The sequence below is a fragment of the Stylophora pistillata genome, chromosome 7, assembly GCF_964205215.1.
Source record: "Stylophora pistillata chromosome 7, jaStyPist1.2, whole genome shotgun sequence".
Lineage (NCBI taxonomy): Eukaryota > Metazoa > Cnidaria > Anthozoa > Scleractinia > Pocilloporidae > Stylophora > Stylophora pistillata.
The window spans coordinates 25,370,725-25,396,266 of NC_142525.1; the positions used below are offsets into that span (position 1 = coordinate 25,370,725).

The 25,542-nt window shown below is 37.5% G+C and overlaps 2 protein-coding genes, 1 long non-coding RNA gene and 1 pseudogene across 12 annotated transcripts in view; 1 reads left to right on the forward strand and 3 right to left on the reverse strand.

The window, feature by feature from the left end:
• The window catches only part of LOC111318859 (uncharacterized), a 28,838-nt gene extending 20,161 nt beyond the window's left edge, over positions 1 to 8,677 (reverse strand). For 6 of the 7 annotated variants that reach the window (XM_088728241.1, XM_088728237.1, XM_088728243.1 and 3 more), the window contains exons 1-4: positions 8,561 to 8,677; positions 5,255 to 5,976; positions 862 to 1,509; positions 231 to 425 (exon numbers count right to left, since the gene is read on the reverse strand). In XM_088728241.1, coding sequence (XP_088584367.1) covers positions 231 to 425; positions 862 to 1,509; positions 5,255 to 5,963 — 1,552 coding nt within the window. In that variant the 5' untranslated portion in view covers positions 5,964 to 5,976; positions 8,561 to 8,677. The remainder of the gene's footprint in view (positions 1 to 230; positions 426 to 861; positions 1,510 to 5,254; positions 5,977 to 8,560) is intronic. The other variant, XM_088728238.1, reaches the window with a different exon arrangement.
• A 180-nt stretch (positions 8,678 to 8,857) lies between these two features.
• LOC148727239 (uncharacterized) lies at positions 8,858 to 11,959 on the reverse strand (annotated as a pseudogene). The gene is made up of 4 exons (XR_015989873.1): positions 11,722 to 11,959; positions 10,478 to 10,835; positions 10,105 to 10,215; positions 8,858 to 9,810 (listed from the first exon to the last, which is right to left on the reverse strand). The product of XR_015989873.1 is annotated as an uncharacterized LOC148727239 (transcript).
• Positions 11,960 to 12,269: 310 nt separating this feature from the next.
• Positions 12,270 to 14,561, forward strand: LOC111318858 (uncharacterized). The gene is made up of 2 exons (XR_002693673.2): positions 12,270 to 12,404; positions 12,510 to 14,561. It is a non-coding gene; the product is annotated as an uncharacterized LOC111318858 (long non-coding RNA).
• Positions 14,562 to 15,906: 1,345 nt separating this feature from the next.
• LOC148727240 (uncharacterized) lies at positions 15,907 to 24,449 on the reverse strand. 3 transcript variants are annotated; one of them, XM_088728349.1, is made up of 4 exons: positions 23,453 to 24,449; positions 22,761 to 23,268; positions 17,028 to 17,184; positions 15,907 to 16,757 (listed from the first exon to the last, which is right to left on the reverse strand). In XM_088728349.1, the coding sequence occupies exon 4, from the start codon at positions 16,525 to 16,527 to the stop codon at positions 15,940 to 15,942; it is 588 nt and encodes a 195-aa protein (XP_088584475.1). In that variant the 5' UTR covers positions 16,528 to 16,757; positions 17,028 to 17,184; positions 22,761 to 23,268; positions 23,453 to 24,449; the 3' UTR covers positions 15,907 to 15,939. The 3 variants fall into 3 exon arrangements, with proteins under 3 accessions (XP_088584475.1, XP_088584476.1, XP_088584478.1); XM_088728350.1 differs by having other exon boundaries at positions 22,761 to 23,308; XM_088728352.1 differs by lacking the exon at positions 22,761 to 23,268 and having other exon boundaries at positions 23,453 to 24,448.
• Positions 24,450 to 25,542: the final 1,093 nt, after the last annotated feature.

The following is a 25,542-nucleotide window of genomic DNA, read 5'->3' on the forward strand; positions in this document are numbered from 1 at the left end:
GCAACAATTGGCTGGTGTGGGTAATCTGCTGTGTGGGTAATCAGCCAGAAATTATGGTAATTATTTAAAAAATCCTAAGAGTGACCAGCATCTCACTTCTCCTGACAGCAATACTACTGAATCATTTATTAAGATCATGAGAATAAAGGAAATGATCGCAAATCTCACAAGCTTTGATCTAAATCAGACCTATCTCTGTTAAGGGAGAACATTCACACAGAAAGTTATACCTGCATTAAACTGAAGCCAACCTTGGAATATGACTGGATCACTCAAAATGTTGGCCACAACAGATGCTGCCATCATGCAAGCAATTTGCTTCCATTTCTCACTTGAAGACTGCCCGTCATTTGCAAAGTCCTTGATGCCTTTGACAAACACCCACTTTGTCTTAAGGGCTGCTGCAAACTCTCCTGAAAAAAAACCTTCATGTCTGTTAACTATATAGGCTTATTTTCTTTGCATCCTAAATTAATTGTTCACTTAAAGTTCACAACAATTCACACTCCAGCTGTAAATTAACATGCACATCTCAAAAAGATGTTGGTTAGTATCTAGGACTATTATTTCAACCAGTAATTAAAAAAAATAAAGTTGTAAACTAACACAATAAAATAAATTTTCAGCTCTCAACTTGTTTAATAGTAACTTTCTACATTTCTCAAAAGACAAACTTTTGCCAATTATAGCTAACAGAGACTATAACTACACAAGATATATAATCCTTGCAAAGTCATCAGTCTGTATGATAGGTATTTCTTGGACTAACAGAGACAATTCCTGAGCAGTTTTTTCGAAAACACATGTTACATGTACAAATATTCTTGACTCATTTATTATTCTAATTACCATGATTCTCACCTCCACCTTCCATTTCAACTGCTATTGCTTCAGGATGTTGGCCAATTATGTCCTTGTTTGCCTCTGAGATACTCAGAACCACTCCATCAAAGTGCACTTTGGCATTATATTCATCACCATTTTGTAAAGGTGCCTTCCACCCATTGGCCCTATCTTTGATTAGGTTACCAATATTTCTGCTTGGGGGAGTCTTGTGTGTACCTGTTATTAGCTTTGACGAAACAACTACATCTCCCAGCTTGACCTGTCTGTTCTTCAAACTACTGCAGGCACCCACAGAAAAAGTAACCTTGGGTCTCAGTAGAAAGATGGCATCTTTTGCAGCAGATAAAGAGCCCCCAGGAACATCAGAACCTTTGCAGCACCTTGTTAAAGCAATTTTCATTTTCTTTCCTTGACCATCACCCATGCACCCAAAGTACACATGGCCAATACTGATGTGGTAACTCTTAAAGGATTCCTTCAAGTAGGCAAAGCAGCTTAAGAACTCACAGTCCTCCATTGTTAACAAAAGAATATCAACAGGGAGTTCAACATTGCACCAAGGAGAAGAGACTTTTGGAAGATCACTCAAATTTGGAAATTTCACACTGAGTTCTGGTGGATTGGCGTTGGCACTGTTCATTGGTCTGTGTTTCACTAATAGTTCTTGAGAAGAAGAATGTGGTATATATTTTCTATCATTCATATCTGACAGTGAATTAACAATTAATCTGTAACAATCTGATACTAATCAGGTGTAAATAAAGATTGGGTGGTCTGAGACTGCATGTGGCTAATGACATACCACAATTTTTATAGCACTGAACAAGGTGTATGATGAAGCTAGAAGGTTGAAGTTGCAAAATATTTGCATTCACACCTCACACATACCGTATTTACCCGTGTATGAGTCGAACCTGTGTATAAGTTGACCCCACATTTTCAAGGTCAAAAATCCAATATTTCATCATTTCTAGTTAAAGAAAAATTCAGACCAGTAGAATTTTTCCAAATGGTTGATCTCTCATTTCTGAGAAAGTATTGAAAACACAGTAAGTTAAACAAAAAAAAAATGTAGAGCGAAATGTAACTGTGTGCTGTGAAGTTTTGTAGCAATTGCTTACATCACTACGATTCACAATTTAAGCATATACGAGCCCTTCAAGTTACTGGAGAAGTAATTTACCATATTTTGTAAATCCCTTTGAAAATGAATTATTCGTGTATTTAAATAAACTTTATCTTAATGTTGAGTTTGAAAGGAGATTTAGTAGACTGAAGGAGAACCGAAGAGCTTTGAAGGATCGCTTGATGAAAACACTGCCATTTTAGAAAACTTGTCACCATTTGCCTGGTCACTAAGCTACTGGAATCATTTGATGAAAACAAGTGTTCAGCACAGTAAACAGCAGCAAAGCTGTAAGGAAAAATCTCTGCCCTACAGATAAGAAGACAGAAATCAGCTCCAGTAGGTTTCTAGTTAAGCCACATAAAATTATAATTTAAAACTTTTTTGTCAATGAAGAACACGCTGCAAACTGACAAAACTTGAACACAATTAGAACTGGTTTTGTAAACTCAGTTTTCCTAATGCACTTCAGGCAATCATTATGCTAATTTCTTGGACTGCTTAGGTCAGGTCTTTGTATATGACCCATTGTAAAGTTTGAGGGTGATCTTTGGGGCTGATTTTTTGGTCATAAAAGGTTGACTTATACATGAGGAAATATGGTATTTCTAAGGAGTGTCCTGTTACACAGGAGAAAGATGATTCAAGAACATCATGACTAATTGACATTCAATCAGTAATTAAATGATAACAAATAATCATGGCCCAGTTATTCAAAGGCTGATTAGCACTGAATTAAATTGAATCTTCTTTGACAGCTTTCAGATCTGAAATCAAATTTCACCCTTACCCTGGGTTATCTTAAACCACCTTTGAACAACCTGGCCCATATTGATAATAGTAATCATAATTCAAAGGGCTAGCTTGAAAGCCTTGCAGTTCCCCTATCTTCTGGGCTCCAACAATGATTACCTGCGCTTCTTTTAATTAAATCATATATAACTATTTATTTATTTTTAATTTGAACCTCAAAACTGTTGTATGTCAGCTCACAGTTTCATGCATACTTTTCAGAGGCACAAAATCATGGTTAAGCACAGCATGTGTGGTGTGACAGCCTCTGAATTAAATCCTTCAGGTCAACACTAAATTAATATATGACCTGAACTCGCTGTAAGATTTGGCCATCCCTCAATCTGACTGTGCTTGTTGAGTTGTTTGATCATCAAACTACTTCAGCATATTTTTAAGCATTAATTTTCAAGATTTCACAAAACATTCTGAGAATAAAGGCAAAGACAGACAGGTACAGACTATCTATCTGGCTTTTGTGGTTGCATAACATCAAATTTCTGTCAGCCAAGTCAGCATGCTACCAGTGACAAGAAAGAGAAATCAAATGCATCCATCAAAATCAGGCCAACTCTTGCGAGATCTGTTCCTAAGATGAATGCCCCTTTAATACACCTTTCCCGGACAGAAAAAAAGAACCAAATCCAATTCATATCAAACAGGATGCCATCAGTTAAGCCCTCTATTGCCCTTGAGAGCTACATGCAAAATGTCAAAACACAACTCGCAGAGATTACTGTATCCAGGCCATAAAACAATTTGTAATGCAATAAGGTCACAGCTTTAAAAGAAGTTGAAAAACAACTCAGCTTTAAACCCTCCAAAAAGTAACCAAGAGAAGAGGACAAAGTGCAACTCAACCACAGAGTTCACTACAAACCCCTCAAAGCATTGACAGTAAATAACACACAGGAAAGGGTTAATGAGATCATTGACCAAATGCAACGGAGCAAACACATTGATGACAGGACTAAAAATTGCTTTCCCAAACTCCCAATCTACCTAGATACACAATCAGGCTTTGCTAAAAACATATTTTATGCAACATCTAATCACCTCTTACAAAAACAGATATCTCTTATGACACCCTTGTGAGAATAAAAATACAATTGGGAGGCCATAATGTGATGCGACTACAAAAGGCACATAGGGAGTCATTGCCAGTCTGTCTTTACCTTTTTTTCTGATTGGCTAATAAACAACGGAGCTGTGTCATCACTCACTAATGTGCACAACTGTGAATCCTTCCCTTTAAATGGCAAAGAAAAATATTATGGTCTCCAGAAGACTTTTCCTTAACCCATTGCCACTTACGTGTAACACGTGCCGATGAAAAGTCAAAATTTTGGAGAAACCAAGAAGGCAAACACAATGCGCAGTAAATTTTTCAAAATCAGCTTTTCCAAAAAACAAGCTCCAGTGAAAGAGGACTAATTAAAGAACTAATTTCCGGCAAAAAAAGCAATAGGTGTATATTATGTTTTAACTCAAAAATCAAGATGAAAGATAAAAATCGCTAAATATTTTCGCATGTGTGAAAATGGGCATGTGGATCATATTTCAAAGGGAATATGCAAATTTGTCCGTGAGTGAAGAGATCTCAAGTTCCATGGAATCTATCAATAAGAAGCAAGACTAAAATGGCCAAGAAATATTTCGGGACATCAGATTTATTCAAAACAGTTTTTGATTTGCTGTTATAAGCGAAAAACATACGAATTTCTTACGTGTACAAAGCCCACACGGTAAAATTCATCATGCGTAGATCGTTTACTTGCCTTCATGGCCAGAAATTGCGCAGCGTTATGTTGAAAATTCTGAAAAAACTTCGATTTGAGGCAAAATCTTCTATTAAACTATACTTTTTGAACACATTGTTACTCGAACATAATATTTACCGGGCCATCGAATCGTCAAATTGTCGCCAGAACCTGCTTGAAGTCCGAACGTTCGGTTTTCACTTTACGTCCATAATTCGCATCGCCTTAGAGAATCGTAGTGTCGTTGACTTGAGAGCTTACTCTGTCACTTTTAAGACCTGGATATCCATTCTTTTCCAAGCAGAGTATTCTAGAGCATTGTTACTTTACATTCTGAATTCCACAAGGTCTAACTCGATCGCAAATGAACGAAAAATCCGACCTGAAAATTTTGAGGGTCGGCCGCGTGGACACCATATTTTCAAATTTGATCATTTAGTGAAGACGCATAGAGTAATGCCCCTCTAGTACCCCCTAAAGTCGAAAAAATATATGCGCAAACAACGGATTCTGATTGGCTTATTGATCTCCAAACTATAGAGGAAGTTTGGGGACAAAGCTCCACTTAGTATGGGAGGTAGGGGGGAAAGCATTCTCACGTGAGGCGATCGCGAGGTTCGGGCAGTTACGGGCGGTTCAGGAGTCAATGTGTTAAATACCTTTACTAAAAACACTGTTGACACTACAAAGTAAGTTCAAAACTCAGTATCGACAAAAAAATTACACACACCTTTCACTCCTGATCTTAGCTCAGAAATGTCAATGGAAACATCCTTGTCCTCTTGCTTCCTGGCTTTTTTAACTGTTTCATCTTTATGTGATTTGTTTGTGATGTAGTCATCATCCTTCAACCACTCTCTAAAAAGGTCTTGGTAGTGTTCCACAAGATGTGCATCCATACAATCAATTTTAATATCATTGATAGCATCCTCATACCAGGCCCCACCAATACGCAGAAAGGTGTCTTTGATGTCATACCAGTAAGAACTGAAAGTTACATCATCGACTGAAGCATCAGAAGCATGACTATAAACTCTGTCTCTCAGGATCTTAAGACGAATGATGTTGGCTGTTGGAGTGGTGTCTGATTCCAAAGGAAGGTCAACCCAACTAGAGGTAGGGAGGGTCAGACCACCAATATTCTTCAGAAGAAGTAACAGTAGTGAGGTGTCAAAGTCCCTAGAGGAAACTGAAGATTTGATAACTGGATACAATCTGCACCACTGGGAGGTACTCAGGACTCTATTCTTTTGCAGTGTTTGTAATTTTGCATGAATTTTGGGGTCTGTCAAAACTGTGTGAAGGTTTCCTGGTGGACATATCCTGTCAAAGATATCCCTTAGCACATGTGATCCAATATCAACAAGAAGGCGACACAGCCGGGCATAATTACATTCTTCTTTGGTAGGATACCATACATGTAGGGTACAAACAGCCATGAAAACAGGTCTCCTATAGAGAAATACTTAAAATTATTAATGCCTAAAATATCTGCCAGTATGTTTGCATTGTTTAAATATGATAAACACATGAGGCATTGTTTTAAGCCATGGAAAAAAAGGTCCTATAGCAAGAACAAAAAAGCTGTAGCATATCAATTTGATGCCTTTTTACATCTGTAAATCCTGTGAGAATAAATATCATTGATATTCCTGCTGGCAAGCGTAATTGTGTTCCTTCACGGACATCCATTGTACCAAGAAGCCATGCATTGTTGGAATAATTTCATTTAAAGTGTCTATGACACCAATGGTATTTTAACTTAAATAAAACCTTCAAGTCTTAAAAAGCTAGAAGAAAAAATTTCATCTGCAAATAATAAAACTGAAGAGTTTATAGCTCTCTGAATTTGACAATTTTCTTAGTAAAAAGTGGTATCAAATTGCACAGCCAAAACAGGGCTCGTGAGACCATCTTGTGTACCACAGATCATTAATACTATTTTTGCAAGCTGCTTTTTTCTTTGGGTGAAAAGAAAAGTGACTATGGAATTTGCCTCTATCATACTGAAGACACCTCCTCTCAATTCCCAAACAAGACTTAATTACCACTTTGAACAAAATGAATAGCATTTCCTTCTCCCATTTATGCAACTAGTGTCTGAATAAATGCCTATTAATCAATCCAAATAGGATGAAACTAATGGCCCTTGTAGTCCCAAAACTCATAGTAGACTCCCTGCATTTAAATTGTCCCACTTGGGAAGAGACCTGGTGATGGCCAATTCTGTGTCATTCAAGCCCTAAATCTTACTTTTAAAAAACATATTACAGCCATCATATCATCTTAAAAACTTAACTGATCACGGCTTGTGTCAAGTTTTGACACATTTCAGTTGAGTTTTGAGCAGACAGGAAAACAAACGAGTTATTGCACAATTAATACTTCAAAAAAAAAAAAAACAGCAGCTTCCTATTTTTAACTGTTCAAAGTGTAAAAATCCGTATATCCCCCATTATTCCCAAGGCAGCAACTGACCATTTTCTTTAAACTGTGAAAGTTGGTGTGAACTAACTCTTGGTGATATATGAGTAAGCCCAGAGGTTACTCTCACTGTTTTACCAGTAAGCCCAAAAAAGTAATTGCTCAGGAAAGGGAAACCCCTTCATTCAAGTTGTCTAATGCCTATATGTTTTTCATCTTTCATTATATGGAAGAGCTTTGATCCCAGTTTTCTGACATGTTGCAAATTTCCTTTATTTTCACACTTACTGTTTCATTTTACTCTGTTCTCAGTTTTCTTATTTTATATTGAGGTTAGAAAGAAACGATAATGGGAAATGTGCTATTGCTTTCAATTGTTGATAAACTTGTGACTGTGCATAATTTTCAGTGGACAAGACTGTGGCATCATGACATCTCACAATCAACCTTGGTGATTTCTGCACAAAGGGTTAAAATTTTGTTCATATTGGCTGCACCTGCACTACGAATTAATGCAGTTATTTTTTAATAATTAACAAGTGTGATTACCTGGGTCACTAAAAAATTGCAATGAGACTGCTTTATTCTGTTCATTAAACTGAAATTGCCTTGACAATTATTGTGGCAATTAATTTTTACCTAGCCCAGGTTAATGGTCTTTTATCAGTACTGTGCATTGTTTGTTTTTTTTCGCGAGAGAGACATCACGGTTCTTTTTGTCATAAATGGTGAAAAAATACAGCAAAGTGCTTGAATGCACTCAATGTCAGGATTCCTGGTTATTTCCTGCTGATTTCTCAGACAAAAAGTTGAGGACAATTCAATTGACAGCAATGGAGAACACCGATGTATTCGCACAAATACCATTTTAGTTTTCATCTCACAGGAATTATAATTTACAATGAAACTGTAACTGTACTACTTGTCGATCGGAGACCAAAATGTTCCATCAATAGGAATTTGAGGTTAAACAAATTTTTCATCATTACAGGCATCCGCGCTCATCTTTCCGACCAACCCAAGCTTTGGCCTGTTAAAATCTCATTATTAAACGTTGACGATATAAATCGAAAGTACTAACGTCTTACAACCTTACAGAAAGCGCTGACAAAAGCAGGCCAATGGTTCAATCGATTCGGCTCTGTCAGAGCTGGTGGCCAAGAAAATCTAACCAAATTCGACAAAATGGAAACGAATGAGGCAGATAACATCACAAACTGCTGAATAAAGAGATAGCAAGTAGAACTATGTGCACCAATTCGAAAATGATTCGAAAATGTCTTCAAATGTGCTTGCCGAAACCTAAGTCACGAGTTGAAATGTTTTGGTATTGAAAACACATAATCGTAACTGGCTAGCAGTCAAGCGAGTCCAGCCAAATCCGGAAAAATTGTAACGAATAAGCGATTCAACATAAAAAGATCTGGTGAATATAGAGATATTAGTATAAGCGCCGATAACGAACATGTCTTCATCATGACCGAACGAAGGCACTAGCATTAAGCCACGGGGATTAACAATTCAGCTTTTAAGAGACAAATTCCCCGCCAGTTGATATAGGAATCAAGCTGAAAGTTTAGAGTGTTTCGAGTAAGTGCATGGGTGAGTTTACCTTGACAAGGATCGCCTGCATAGAAACGTCGTGTAGGCCTTTCTTGAGGAAGTGAATCGAGAATAATACGACAGAGAAATGGGGGAAGAGCTTTATAATTACATATGGAGTCCACTGACTGAGTAATCACGTGGAATCGATCCGACTTCTGATTGGGCTAACGCTTGAAACGTCAGCTTTTGTAATCGTCATGGTGGCCAATTGAGAGCGAAAGCGAGGCTTTTGGGTCAAATGGATTCACCTCAACTAACATTCGTGTGACAATTTGACCTGTGGAGTGTTTTCTTCGTTTGTGATTGCAGAGCTGGTTGTTCATCCGGCCTAATTCTGTTGTGAAAATCATGGTGAGGCACTGCATCGCTTATGGATGTGTTAACAGAAGTAATAAGCCAGAATGTTCAAAATTGTCGTGACATTCTTTACCTATAAACAATGCTAAGCTTCTTCGAACCTGGCTGCTTAGAATGAAGAGAAAAGACCCTCCTGTGTCGAAACATTCTTACCTCTGCAGTCAGCACTTTCCTGAAGATTGTTTTAAGCGTTGTGTGGGAGGAAAACGGTATCTGAAAAGTGGATCTGTTCCTACAAGATTCAGTTTTACACCGGAGAAAAAGCCAAAGCGGAAAGCTCCTGTTGATCGCTCAGCATAAAGAGCTACCATATTTTAGACTTTATTCCAACAACTCTATGCAAGAGTGGACTCATCGACATGATTTTCTCAAGGCAGATATTTCACAAGGTATAAAACCTAAAAATTATATTGAAATGTTCTAGCACCAAACTTAAAAATATGTGAAAAATCTATAGACAATCAGATTATTATGTCAGAGCCAAGAGGAAGTCATGTAACCCCATACATTTGCTACATTGTCTCTAAAATATTACAATTCAAAGATGGGTGTTATTAGCAAGAATGTGTCAGAATACAATTTTGACCATTCAATAGACTACTGGACAAAAAATTATGCAGAAACATAAGTGGAAAATTAATTAAAATTAATTCAACTAAAGAAAAGCATACCCTTCCTTTCATAACTGATACATCCTCAAATGTATGCTTTCTGATGTCCCAGGCATTCTTTTTTCGATTGAATCCCATAACCTGAATAATTGTTGGTCAAACACATAACTGGTGTCAGTGGGACTCCCACACCAAAACCCTGCTTGTACAACGTCAATCAGAGACCAGGATAGAATGATACTGTTGCAATTGGAACACTGGATTATGACTTTGTTCAAATCGTATCGTCCTGAAAAAGAAATTATTCACTTCATGAATAATGATAACATTAAAGTGCAGTAAAATGGCTTCAACTAGGGATTCCCATAACTATAAGCAATAAATTAAGGTGAAACTAATTAAAATTTTAATAAAATGAATCTCTTCTTATGATGCATTACAATCAAATTGATTACCATAAAAGGACATCAAAAAGTAATTTGAGATAAAGAGCAAGCCATATTACTTTTATTAATTCACTTAATAATTAGATACAGGAAATAAGTAAAAATCCAGGACAGTTTAAGCAAACAGACACTATTACCTTTTTCATTAACTATTATTAAGAAACCAGAAGATGGAACTTGTTGTATGACTCCAGCCTCTTTAGAACTTGAACATTGATCTGGTATACTAGGGACTGGAAATGAGTTATCTAAGGAAAAGAGAGAAGTAAAGCTACATTAAAAATGTTGTTTTGCATTGTGATATAACATAATCATCATCATCATAAATTTCTCTAAGAAACCACTTATGACTTTAAAGCTAATTAATACATGTTGAATGAGTCTCCATCCACCTTTACTTGCTTATGCTAAGTTCAATTTGAATAGGGTGGTTAAAAAAAAATGTATAATTAAGCATATGAAGTGAAAATAATAATTCAAAAACATGGACACTGTATATTGTGAGATTACCTATTATTTGGTGATAACCTTTTCCATCAACTCCAACAGTTGGGGGAATAGCATGAAAGTACCCATTTACATATGTATCTCTGTCATGAAAAGGCAAAGACTTGTGAACCCTTTCACTGCATGAATGGCACATAAACTGTTTTGGGCAATCCATACAGACTTTGCCTTCCAAACAAATGCTGCAAATTTCTGGAGGGGAGGCCCTCACAGCTAAGGACTGCCTCTATTAGCTGCTTCCTGATGTTGTCCCAACTAGAGGTCAAATTAGACATCCGTGTTTCCCAATTTTTGGACGATGCAATTTGAAATGTGGAAAGAACCTCTCCACACTTTGCAAGTGCAGCTTCGAGGTCATCTTCTATGAAACAAAAATAATATTTTGTCACAATGTGCATCAATAGATACTGGTACATTCCAAGTCTTCTATTCATGACCATAATTTTTTAAAATAATTTAGCACCCCTTCTTTTAAATGCCAGTTAGTCTGTGATTTCACCAACTTTCTTTCTAACAAAGATTGAGACCTGGCAACATGGAAAATGAAATGTACAACCCTATAAAAAATAAACTCTCTTTCTTTACACTCCCCACTTACTTCATTAAATCAAGTTGTCCCAAGAATGCCTTATTAAATAAGCTTAAGGTGATTCCTCGCATTTTGTGCAACCCTTACTGTGGATAGTTGATAGCATCATTCGCGCATGCTCGTGCATGTACACATTGAAAATATAGTAGATTTGCCTTGATATTGAGATCTAATGGGGGATAAGAGGCTACAGCTCACTAATGAGCACAGGGACCTCAATTTTTTCCAGTCATTATTAGCAATTTCTCATTACCTTTCCATGAGAAACGATTGATCTCATTAAAGTGATTGATCTACATTAAAGTGGGATGTTGTGAAAAACAGTTGTATTGTAGGTGTTTGGATAAAAGTACATTCTGTCCCAAACAAAACTTACGCTTGACAATTGATGGTGGTGACATCTCATGACATGTAGGTTGTACATCATCATCTCCCAAATCTAAACTCGGTTTAGATTTGGGAGTTTTATTTGAGTCAAATAAGTTTTATTTGAGTCAAATAAAACTTGCATGAGCTTTGTTAAGGCAACATGGCCAGCAGCTTGTTTGGAACATTGGATTAATCATTCTAATAAATTTAAGGCGTTTTGACAATTAACTTTATTTGTTAATTTTAGGGGGATATGGTGTTGCAAAAGATAAAAATATTGTAAATTCACCTTCTTCTGTTGCACTGCAGAGCGACGTATTCGTCACCTTTTTTTCGCGAGGCCGATACTTGTGCTTGTATTTCCTCAAACCAGTGGTGGAGTCCCTATAAAATTCCAAATCACTCCGGCCTTTTTTCCTCTTCCGTGATATTTCTTTTTCTCCAAGCAAACTTGTTGCTTCTTGTAGCTTCTTGTAGCAGAGCATCGAGATCATCTTTGTGCTTGGACACCTTCTTCACTGCCATTTTTTACTTTGTGACTTCCGCTACCTTAGTATCTCCAGTCTACCGTTGGACTCACGGTCATCTCGATGTTGAATGATTATACTTCATTTCGTCACATTTGAGATCTCGTCCCCGAATGAAGGATTATCACAACTTGGTAAATAGCTGTTATTACAGTTGAGCCCACGTTACAGTGGTATTAGTTACAGAGTGCGCGAAAGCGAGGCTTTCGGGTTACTCTTTCAGGAGAAAGCAAGCGCCTAACGAGGAAAATTAGAGAAAAATAATTATAAGTTTCCCTTCAGATTTCGAACTTTTCTCACAAGAAGAGAGGCTACAATTACTCAGTGGAAACTGTCCTCGTCATTTAACAAAGCCTTGGCTGAGAACGTGGCTTTCATACCGTGTAGGAACAGCAAAAGATGGTAGTGCTTTGAATGACGCCAACAAACGCGAACTAATGCACAGGTGAGCGGTAGGATGTACGATCGTTGCTCCTGCCTAATATTTGTACTGCAATAACAGTATTTTTTTCTCTCTTTTAAGCGTATATAATGTTATCTTTTTTTGTAGAATTGTGAGCTACATAAAAAATGGATGGGAAAACAATTTCACCGAAAGTTGGAAACACTTAGCATCTGACTCAAGAAATAATGATGATGTTTCCTCGTCCAGCACAAGTTCTCCGAACACTCCGTACGAGTTTCCACAAGCTGAAAACTGGTGTCCCATCCAGAGTGCTGAATTTCTACCGTTCACAATTGAGAACATGTTGAATTACTTTATTGAGAGAAAATCGGGAGATAATGAAGGCAATAAAGACTAACTATAAAAATTTGAATAGTAAGGCTTTTGGACTATTCAGACATGGTCACGTACAAAATATCGAAGTTGGCACGAGTGAAAATGGAAACGTGATCCATATCAAAGGTGAATGTCTGCCAGAGATGAAAAAGAATCTGAAGTACAAGCTCAATGTTACCATGATCAATTCAGGAGAGTAATCTGGTGAGATCACCTATGCCTGCTGCAGTCCATGCCCAGTAGGGAAAGGTCCATTCGCCTCTTGTAAACACCTTGCCACTTTATGTTTTGCTCTTGAAGAGTTCGTAAGATTAAAGAAGAGCAGAGAGTTTGCTAACTGTTCAACATTAATGAAATCACTTCATACTTACAACAATTATTTTAGATCAAACCTTAATATCTACGTGGACCAAATTTGGTGGTCTAATCACGAACGGTTGCAAAGTTACGGGCGTTTAAGTGAGTGTATGTTTTTAGGCCTTGGGATTAGTACCAACTGACAAAGTCCAGTTGTGTCCTTATAACTCACTCTTGAAATTTTCACTAAGTCCAGCATGTAGAAAATTTTTTAAAAATCTTTATTCGTAAGAGTTGAGAGCTAAAATTTTCAGAGAGGATTTGCAGGGTGATGATCATTACGTGCAGCAATTCTCTCATGATTTGAACAAGCATTTTTGATTTTAGAGCTGTCTTAGCTCTACCACTCCCCTCGTGGTTCATATGCTTTCTTTTTTTCTGAACCTTCTGGCTTCCAGCGCCTGCCCACGTAAGGGTTAGGAAACTTGAAATATACCAAATTGTTGCTCTATTAAAGAGCTTTCTAATGGTATATAATATGTATATAAGAACGATCCTTCGCAGTAAAGCACTATTTGAGCAATAGTGGAAATCAGACCTGAAAAAAAAAAAAAAAAAAAAAAAAATTTCAGGCCTGTACGGGATTCGAACCACTGACCTCTGCGATACTAGTGCAGCGCTCTACCAATTGAGCTAACAAGCCAACTGGGAGCAGGCCATCAAATTACTTCGATATAAACCCGTAGATGATAAATCGAACAACAACAAACATATGAAACATATGAGTGAACTGCTGTTATGAGACGTATATAAGAACGATCCTTCGCAGTAAAGCACTATTTGAGCAATAGTGGAAATCAGACCTGAAAAAAAAAAAAAAAAAATTTCAGGCCTGTACGGGATTCGAACCACTGACCTCTGCGATACTAGTGCAGCGCTCTACCAATTGAGCTAACAAGCCAACTGGGAGCAGACCATCAAATTAATTTGATATAAACCCGTAGATGATAAATCGAACAACAACAAACATATGAAACATATGAGTGAACTGCGGTTATGAGACGTATATAAGAACGATCCTTCGCAGTAAAGCACTGAAATTTTTTTTTTTTTTTCAGGTCTGATTTCCACTATTGCTCAAATAGTGCTTTACTGCGAAGGATCGTTCTTATATACGTCTCATAACCGCAGTTCACTCATATGTTTCATATGTTTGTTGTTGTTCGATTTATCATCTACGGGTTTATATCGAAGTAATTTGATGGCCTGCTCCCAGTTGGCTTGTTAGCTCAATTGGTAGAGCGCTGCACTAGTATCGCAGAGGTCAGTGGTTCGAATCCCGTACAGGCCTGAAATTTTTTTTTTTTTTCAGGTCTGATTTCCACTATTGCTCAAATAGTGCTTTACTGCGAAGGATCGTTCTTATATACGTCTCATAACCGCAGTTCACTCATATGTTTCATATGTTTGTTGTTGTTCGGTATATAATATGTTGTTGCTTATTAAAATCCCACGTCAAAACTGTGCAATAACCTCGTTGTCAATTTCCCCTTCTCTCCTGGAAGTCTTTCTCTTTTTTTCAGCTTTTTACGCACATTGTAACTCTCTGGAAATGTTATGACATAACTTGATACTTACAGCAACAATATATTAAACTCTCTTCTATAAGTGAGAAAAATTTTGTGGCTTAACCATGACTGGTTAGGCCAATGCAACCCCTTGGCAAAAAAATCCAAGATGACGGACATGAAAAGGGGTGCTCTCATGGGAACTGTTATAACTTCCTAACCTGGCAAGTTGGCTCTAATTAACCTTACTAGGAGCCTAGAGCATTTTGCTTAACTTTGCATTTTAGACCCAGACTGATTGGAACCCAGACATGCCAAAATAGACTGACTTCACAGCCGTGATCTGGAAACCCTTCACAATTTGGGTTGTCTTAATTAACATTGAAGAGAGCTAAAATTTTTTGAAGAGAATAACAATATTTTGAACACCGAAAGTATAACTTTGACGTTTGAGAGGTTGAAGTAAAGATCTGTCAACAGGAGCGGTCTTGCATAAGAAAATTGTCTAGGATAAAAACAATGAGGCCTCAATTTGGCAAAAAAACATATCCACTATTACTAAAAACTGGATCATTCGATAATGGAATTGAAGAATTTTTTTTGGCTTAGCTACTATGGTCTATGAGCCAATCTACCATAATCTGTTATCTGTACATTGTAACATCAGGTTTCTTCTTACAAAATAAAGTCGAGAAGATTTGTCAGTCTTGGGGGCGTTTTTTTTTTTTTAATAAAACAATTATTCCACTCGTGCCTCGTTGGCTATCTATCATCTCATATCCAACGCACGCTCGTGGAATAATTGTTAAATATTTGTCCTTGGACACCATTTCTTCCTCATGGAGTCGTTTTCTCCGAGCGTCGCACTGGGAAAACCATTCCCTTCTCGGAATGGATAATTTCCGTTGACAAATATTAGTGCAAATCTTGCTGAAAATGGGCGTTGTTTATATGTTGCATTTTTGATTATGCATCCCGAACCTAACAGATCCCCGTCAAATGATAGCAATTATTTACAACCTATACGCTAATAACTGCGTCACGTATTTTCTCTTGTGCAGTTCAAAGGTAGTATATCTAGGTCAAATGCTGGCAAAATATCTACGGTGGAAATGAGACGGTTAATAAACGGCCTTTTCTGCGAATTAGCTACCGCGTTAATTGTTTCCCATCGGATACAAACCAGATGCTGTGTATCGAGGCTGGATGAATGACCAAAAACGCTATAAAAAGGGCTTTTTGGTTTGTGTGCGAGTTGGAATCCCTATTCCCGGAGATGTACACAAGCAATCACTACTTCATTACTCAAGACCCTCTTTTTAATCAAGCTTTACTCATTTCTCGCTAACATTTTTTGATCTGTGGTATGCACGTAACACTACTTTGTCTCCCGCGATATACTTTTCGCACCTAAACAAGTTGGAAATAGGTAAGACAAAGAACATCCCTTTCTGTAGATGACTGTTCTCTTCAGGATCGCCCAAAATGACTGGTGCTGGCACAGTTGGCTTTTTTATGTAAGTAATTAAAACACAAGCAAACCCTCTTTCAATTTTATGGCCATGAAGCGTCACACGATTTTCGTCTACAATAGCAACAGAGACAATCTCGCCATCAACAACATAAACCACCCCATTACCCTCCTTTGCTGCTACTTGCCCATCCTCAGCGTCACCTACCAGACTCCCACTGCTATTTGTCGCTGTGTTCACATCAGTCACTTGGGTACACCCAGCTCCACTTGACTCACATGCATTGCCACCTGAGGCAACACCCATACCAGCCACCTGACCACCACGCGCACCACCTGCCTGACTCCTATTGCCAATTGCTGCACCCCCCACTTCAGCCACTTGCCCACACCCAGCACCGACATTCACACCAGCCATCTGCCCATGACCTGCACCTCCCACACCAGCCATTTGTCCACACCCAGCACCAACACCCACACTGGCCAACTGCCCATGCCCCACTCTACCTGCCTGACACCCATCTAGTCCCCCAGTCTGATCTGCTGGATTCTCTGTGGTACAATTCCCACCTTATGGTGTGATACCAGCACAAATTACGGACACTGTATCATTTCCAAAACTGACAGTAACTGATGGATCGTCAGGGTCATCATCCATGGTATTATCACTGCCATGAACGTCTACACAGAAAAATAACGTTTACAGTATTTTGATGCATTGCTTTTATCCGACCCCACAATTTTTAGCCCAGCACCAGGTGTGCCATTTAATGAGGACAAAAAATGGGCCAATGGTAACTTTGAGCAGAGGCCAAAATGAAAATGCATGTAACTGTTACTTGTTTGAGCGTGGAAAAATTATAATATAGCAACTATAAGTGGACTTATTTGAACTCTGACTGTTATCATAATGATTGTTATCATTTATTAAATGCAGTATTTATTTATTACCCGATACTCCAACAGCTTCCTTTGTTGGGTGACGTGTTTTATTTTTTTGTGCCAGTTTTTCCGAGTCAAATGGTTTGATTTGGAATGCTGCCCCTCATCCTTCAATCTTGCAACTTTTGGATGCATTGTAATTCATGCCACCACACATGCTACAGTTCTGTAATATAATAATAAAATAACAAAAATTTCTATTAATTTTCACATTGCTGCTTTAAATTAAGTACAGGTGTACTATAAAACTAATTTTCTCTTCATGTGGCATTGAATCCTCCTATCCTGCCGCTCTTAGGCCAGAGTGCAAATGTGATCAGTAAATGTTGATAGAATGTTATAATTAAGTACAGTTAAAGGTAGTTAAAGGTAAGTTTAAAACAGATCAATTAATAATTGATCTGCTTTAATAATATTTGGCAGAGAAAATTACATTTGAGGGATTCGATTGCAATATTTTTGGCCTAATAACAGACACTGTAGCCATATTCAATAATGAAGGCTTGTGAAAGTTCTAGAAAAAATGGTTTCTCAGAAAACATTAAAAAAAAGTTTTTTTAAAAAAACTTTGAACGAATTATCATTATTACCAAGGCTGTGCTCTTGCAGCACCCGTTGGCCCCTGGCGCCTTACTTTTGCTCTTGGACAACTCGGAAATTTTAGTTTTTCCATATGTGACCGAGGCAGGTTCTGATGTTGTTATTTGAACAACGAGACAGACCTATAGCCACAATAAAATCTATTTATACAGGAGAGTACAAAAGAAATAATACTGATAAAAAGAAAGGGTGATTGCAAGCTAAAAGAAATAATAAATGACAAATAACGAATAAATAATTTAAAATAATGAAATAAAACAATTAGTAAAAAATACAATCGATTGTCATACAATAGCAAGGCACTAACAAGACAATTTTAAAAGCATTGCATGACAGAACAGTAATCATTGTGTGACACTTAAAAGACTTAATCCTCTTAACCAAACATAGAACTATTGAATGGTGGGCTATTCTTAGAATTATACATGAAGTGACTGAAAACAAGTCAGTACTGATAAAACAAAAGCTCAAAACAACATAACATTAGATAAGACTAACTTCAATCACAATTTCATATTGTCCTTCGACTTAAAACTAGGAAGACTGGCAAAATCTCATTCAGTAACAGAACAACATCTGTCATTACTGATGGACTAAACAATGAAGACTGTGGTGAAATATCTGATTTCACCAATGAACTTTAAGTCAAGTATACAGATAAATGCAATGTTCTGAAAGCTGAATGCAATCTTGACACATTTTGAACATGAATCAACTAATATAAGGATTCAAGCAAAGACTAAACAAGTGGATTGAGATAAGTACACATGAACCATAGTATTCTTGAACTCAAACTGTAAGACATACAATAGGTCAAATGTGACATAATAATAATAATATGATAATAATAATTTAATATTTATATTGCGCAAATTAACATGTCGATATGATCAAATGCGCATCACAACACTGTTCGGGGGACTTTGGCCAGACTGCATCAGCAGTTTACAAACAATCGAAGGAAACTTATTTGAAGATGCCCCCTCCCCCCAATTCCCAGTAAACAGGCCAGACCACATCACAGTGATCTCATGAGTGGGTTCTTTAACGTCCCCTGCCTAACCAAATTATCTAATTAATAGATGCAGGAGACGGGACCTACAGTTTATTCGTCCTTATCCGAGAAGACTAGAATGTCTATCCATTTCTTATTAAAGAAAGGTAGCGCATTCTCCTCGGTTATTTTAAGACCTTGAGTGTTGGTCCGGCCAGGGCTCGAACCATCGACCTCGACCTCCCACACAACAGTCCAGCGCTCTAACCAATTGAGCTAACTGGGAGGCGGTTAGCTCAATACATACCAAATCCGCAGTAAAATAGGTCACTAACTTGAGGTTACATGCACTGGAGTTACTTTTTCTGTGACCAAAAGGTTCTGAGCTTGTCAGTGCTGATCTTGACACTCTGAACTACTGAGTTCAACTAACTAACTGTACTTATTTTATAAGGAATCGAACAATAGCAGGAAATTCTCTAAAATTTTGGAAGTTAGGTGTGATCATTCTAAAGGAAATTTATGATGCAAATCCTGTGTGTATGATAATTTGGTTATCATAGGAAATAGTTTCTGAAGATGTAATTCTAAAATTATAACAAAAATATTGCAATGTCATGCACAATTGTGAGCCTGGTCACACATACAAAGCATATGCTGGGCACCCTGGATTACACAGTTTCAGAACACTGGGTTCCATTCAATTTTCCTTAGAGCACAGCCTTAATTACTATTATTATTATGGTGAGTTTTAACTGAATGAAAAGATAATTTTTACTTTTTCTTATTTTTATTTAAATTTAATTACTGCTAACACAAAATACATACAAACACAAAATTGCATGGTAAAAAACAGCTGTGCAATTGCTCTTTTTAGGAATTAACATACAGTGTAATGAAAAGATAAATGATACAATTAAAAAGCATGTTTCTTAAAATAAAAACCTAAAGTGAAAATTATATACTATTAATGACATATATTTGGCTCATCTATGACACAACACTGTCATTCACAATAGTCTACAGAATATTTCAATAAAATTGCATTTAGATACAGAAAGATTTGTCTTTCTAACAGGAATTTAACATATAATCAGATTGCCCTTACCCTAGTTGTGACCATTTTAGTCACCCTACAGGAAGGCTATAATTTTGCAGTTATAGCAAATAAACTATAGATAATTTATAATAAATTTAGTATTCATTTGTGATCACAGGTGTAGCCTTTAAATACTCCACTCACAGGAACAAAGAGTGTGAGTGTGTGAGTGTGACCACAGGTGATAAATAAATAGTTACATTCAGCAAATACAAATTTTCAATCGGGCAACTTTAACTACATTTATTTAAATTATAGTTGACAATTATGGCCTCTTATTAAGAAAGAAAAATTAGCTTACTATAGAAGGTTTGCTAATTAGGTGAGGGTAACTTTGTCTGAGAAAATGTTACAGAGGTCAAGGAAAAGTGTCTGTTGTTCATTTAACAGGTGTCTGTATTAGGCAGGCAAATGTACATAAATGTTGTAGTTTTCACCTAGAAAAACAAAGTAGTTGAACATTTATTAAAACTGTCTTGTAACAAACCTTGAAAAACAGAAAGAAGCAAAATAGATCGAAAACTACTAGTCACAACTGACAGATGTGACCTTTTGACCTGGTTGAAGTGAAGCTTTGTTTCCAGAGAGGTCTGCTAGCTAAGATAATTGTCAGCAGTGAAAAATGTAACCATTGTTTTAGGTTTGAATTTCAGAGTGTGCATAATATGTTATTGAAAACTGCAATATAAAGTGTAGCACAGAACCCCTGTGTAATTTAAAGAGTTCCTCAAATTGCCTATATTCCAGATGGCCAGACTGCAAACCAAAAATCTTCCATGAAGGAGGCATTGAAGGAATATTTCCTGGCACAACACAACATGTCAGATGGAGGTGACCTGCAAATCATTAGCATTATATCTAGGAGATAAGGAGTTGTGAGCAGTATTACTAAGCCACTTCAAGCCACCAAAACTGAGATTAATAGCTCATTTAATAGCTCATGAAATTTGGCCTGACTACAGAGCTCTTTACCAACCCATTATAATAAAGATTACTAAAGTTTCTGACCACATTTCAGACAATGAAAACAATGTAATATGAACCCTAGCAAATTTGTTGTAACCATTACCCAGCTAGTAAATAGAGTAGAAATAACCCAAAAAAAATTACCATGTCATTGCAGGGATTTAATTTGGCCTTGTCTACCCTAATTGATTTTTCATTGACGCATTTCTGTCTGACATTATCCACACTAGTAGTGATACTTTTTTGTAGGTTAATTAAAATTAAACCAGGCATATTGGTTACTTTGCGTTTTGGTTACATTATTGGTTACTTTACGTCACGTGGTGCAAAATCACAAGACAGTTATCATGCAATGACCCCTGTCCGTGTTGATATTTATCCTCCAATTTTTTCCATGAAAAAGAAACATAGTCAACACAAGAGTTTCAACTTTTCCGTTCTCTTATTCACATGGAAGGAAACCAAACTCGTTTTTTTTTGCTTGCGTCAATCACGTACATTCGCCATCAGATCACCACTGGCTTTTTTACTGTGTTTACGCGCAGTTTAATTGCGACATGAAAATTAATGGGAGGGTTATAAAATAAATAAACTCCACTTTGGCTTGCTGGTATGTCGGCTGATAATGTTCTTGGCTGGGGGATTGCCCTCAAAATTTCATATTTGCCCTCGAAGCTTTGCTTCTTGGCCAAATATTCATTTTTCGGACAATCTCTCAGCTGCGGACATTATCAGCCGACAAACCAACAACCCGAAGGGGTTTATTTACTAAATATACCCTATTCGATTTAATATCCATCACCCAATTTTATAGACAAGACAAAACAAACGAACTAAGTCAAATTTTCAGGTCCAACTTTTTAAGTAAAATCTGTGTACCTTTTTAAACAGTGTTAAAAAGATACACCTCGGCCAACTGTCCATTCTTTAGTAATCAGAATATATCAATAAAGTTGGAATGGTAAATGGGCCACCGTTACGATTATAAAAGGTGACGTTTCGAGCGCTAGCCCTTTGTTGGAGCGAATAGAGGAATTGTGGGTTGTGTGTGCTTTTAAAGGCAGAAAAAGGAGCTACGTGATTGGTGGGGACATGGCAACGAGAAAAATTTATTCGTGTTTTTCTCATTGCCATGTTCCCACCAATCACATAGCTCCTTTTACATGTAAGTACAAAATTTAATGGCTTTGCCATTTTCCAAGTTAAAAATGATGTCTAGAGTATTGAAAATATTTGGTTATATCAACTATGTTGAAATTGTAAGTTGGCCACTGTAATGAGTAAAAAAGCTGACGTTTCGAGCGTTGGCCCTTCGTCATTCGCTCTGACAAAGGGCCAACGCTAGAAACATCAGCTTTTTTCCTCGTCACAGTGGCCAATTTACAATTTCAACTTAATTGATATAACCAAATTACCTTGTTACCCCCACCAACGCAGCACCACAGTTTCTTTTGAAACTTTCAGCCTTTATTGAAAATATTGGCAAACATAGCCCTATCACTCGTGCATCAGGGTGGAGAAAGATGGAAATTGCATTGATGAAAACAATATATTAGCTCATGGCCTTTTATTCAATTAACCTTAAACCCCTTGCTATCAGTTGTAGGTGAAACAGTGCGAACTCAAATTGACAGCTTTCCCACGTGTGCAATTATTAGCGTAGGAATGACGCCGAAGTATCGGCCGCGCTTAAAAGGAGATGGTATTCTATATATTTATAGAAAACATATGGACTACTGATCAAACAAAAATTCGAAAATATGTTCAAAGAATACAAAAGCCATAACGTTGACAATCTCAGTGTCATTTTTGCGGCGACTATTTTGGCGACCCCAGTCGAGAAGAAACCGGCAGATGAAACCGTCGACTGCAAGTTAAGTACTTGAGAATTTCACGTATTTCTCTCGCATTACCAGGGCACTCTACACTTTCATTTTGTTGAGAACCTTTAAGCTGAATGTTAATTGGAAAATTGGAATGCTTGAAAAATATATGTATCATTCGCAATCACGTACTCATAAATATTCACAAGCATCTTATGTCTGAATAATTCAGAACTTATACTAAAACAATGTTTACTTACCTTCCACAACAGCGGACGCCATGAATCAAATAATAGCCCGAAAAAAGCGAGGAAAGCGAAACACAAGCGACCGATTAGGGCACCTACGACAGCACCGAAGAAATCGAAATTACCCGGGAAAATCTTCTCTCAATAGATTTGGTACCCAGGGTTCACTGGCCTCACGGTCATCTCGATGTTGAATGATTATACTTCATTTTGTCACATTTGAAAAGTTATGATAATCCTTCATTCGGGAAGAAGATCGTGTTGTATATTTATAGAAAGTCGTATATTTTACAAAGGAAGTGTCATGTTTCCGCAACAAGTCTTTTATTTTACAATTTTTGTTTTTACAAAACAAGTTTATATTTCCGCAACAAGTCGTATATTTTACAAAAAAAGTCATATATCCATACACAAGTATTTTTGTCCACTTCGGCGCGCCATACGCATTTTTCCTTTAGCATGGCTGGATAACTCTTCTAGAATACACGGTATTTTTGTGACCCTCTCCTTCATCCAACGCCTAAAATACAGAGATGCCCGGAACAGGTGATCTAGTTTGACTGTTGAAAGATGTGTTAAGAATTGGCGCTCGATCTAAATTAAATGTATTTCGGCCTCAACATCGGTAATGCTGACAGTCTTAAGGTGTTCAGAAATGACTTTATGGCCGAATTTGATGAAATATAAATTGAAACAAAGCTTACCTTGCAACTTTTGGAAATTTCTTCAGGATGCCTTTGTTGTATATTATGGGTCTCTCTTCAGTTCGCTCGCTCCATATTCTCGACCAAATTTTGCAGACGCTAACGGAAAGGTCAAATCTAACTGGCTAGCCTCACAGAAAATCTACTTTATACCAGAGAAAGCCATGTATTAACCCGAATAAAGAACAGTCGGACAGGTCAAACACAGTCGTGTGTCGAGTATCGAAATAGTTCATCGATATCATGCAATCCATCCAGGCAGTTTATTAGATGCATCAAGATGATAGCTAAGCAAATGCATGTCTGCAACGTTTCTGAATCAAGTCTTTGACTAAATCGAGACGTACATTCCGTAGTGCATGGCTGAGAAGCGAAAAAATCGTTGTTCACGACCACACGTATGTAGACCAGATATGCGATGGGCAAAACTGCTGACCGGGTGTACATTTAGACTTGGTTTACACTAGAGGAAATTGTTCCGGATTCGTGATGAATCCGAAACGTTTTAGCACCGGATTTATTCCGCCGTTTACACGAAAGTGGACGAATCCGAAATAAAAACTTCCCGGTTTGGTCGTGTCTCCGGAGATTTTGAATCCGGAATTTAAAGTGGGAACTTTGAATCCGATAACTTTTGAATCCGGAAAGTTTTGTCGTGTAACCGCTTTTTTTCTCGAATCCGGATATTATTTCCACCTGCAATCTTTTGAGTTTGCGGTGAAACCAAAATGGATCTGGTGCTAACATTGCTGGCAGTCTCCGGTTGCCTAATCTTGTTGCAGGTTCAGGCGATAATTTTGTCATGTGTACCGCAGTATTTCTGAAGAAAGGCAAATTATTATTGCAAGGAAGTTTAGCGTCAGCCACACTTAATCGCCGACGACGTAGACTGCTTGGCATCTGAATCTACTCTAGCCTTTTTCTGTGGCATCTGGATCTACTCTAGCCTTTTTTGGGGAGGCATTTTCACTTTGACGATCGAACGACGAAACAACACTGGGCTTGGTAACCATTTCATTTCGAATGTTCCCAGAGTTGTCGTTGTGTGTAAACGGTCAGGAATCCGAATATCCTTTCAATGTAAACGTTTACGAATCCGAATACTCCAAAATTGATGAATCCGGAAATATTTACGAATCCGGAAAACTCTCCTCTAGTGTAAACCTAGTCTTAAAATGCGATTTTCACGCTTTTTGCAGACCTCTCAAGTCTCACGATTTTCAGTTTAATCTCACGTTCTCACGACGAGACAGACAAATCTCACGATAAATAGGGGCGTAAGCTGAAAGGATAAATTTTTTGTATAATTTCATTTATGGCTTGCTGGCATGGCGGTAAGTTTTTTGTGCCAATTCTGTGCAAATCCGTAACAAACCAAGCTGTTACGTTCTTCATCCGTCTGTTCGCTGGAAACACCGTGAGTCGTCCATGACCAAATATAGAACACCTGTTCGAAATCAGGTCACCATAACCAGTCTCTCGCCTTTTGACACGACACATTTTCAAAATGGCGGCAATTGATGAACCTCATGAGTATTTAAAGTTTATTTCTGTGTTGTTAAGGTCCACACACGTTTTAAGTAAATTATTAGCAGGAAAAAAACACTTTCTCTTACTTTAAGAACCTGTGTTTACTTGGTTTTGTCTGCCGGTCGACAAATCTCCAGATATTTTTACATCAGTCTCCAGATTTTTGGTGTTTTGAGGTTGAGGTCTGTTTTTGTTTGTTTGTTTTTGTAGCTTCAGACAAAGCCACATTGTCACGATGGCATTGTCTCTTTAGATATTTTTGGTACAATACATCATTGATAGAGGGATAAAAGGACGACTTTTCATCCGCTTTTATGACTGTTTTACAGTGGTGAATAAAGAGGACAAACGAAAAGCGCTTCATTGGTCGTTTTACTCAACGTCATATTTGTCCACATAAGCCGCCAACCTCGTTCCCAGGGCCTTTTCTTTCAGTTGGGGCCCAACTGAGGGAAAAGACCCTGGGAAGGAGGTTGATATGACGTCCATGTTCCTGGGTTTATTTGTTTAGTTTTTTTTCTTCATTGCTTATTGGATATTAAAGATGGCCTGGATATAAG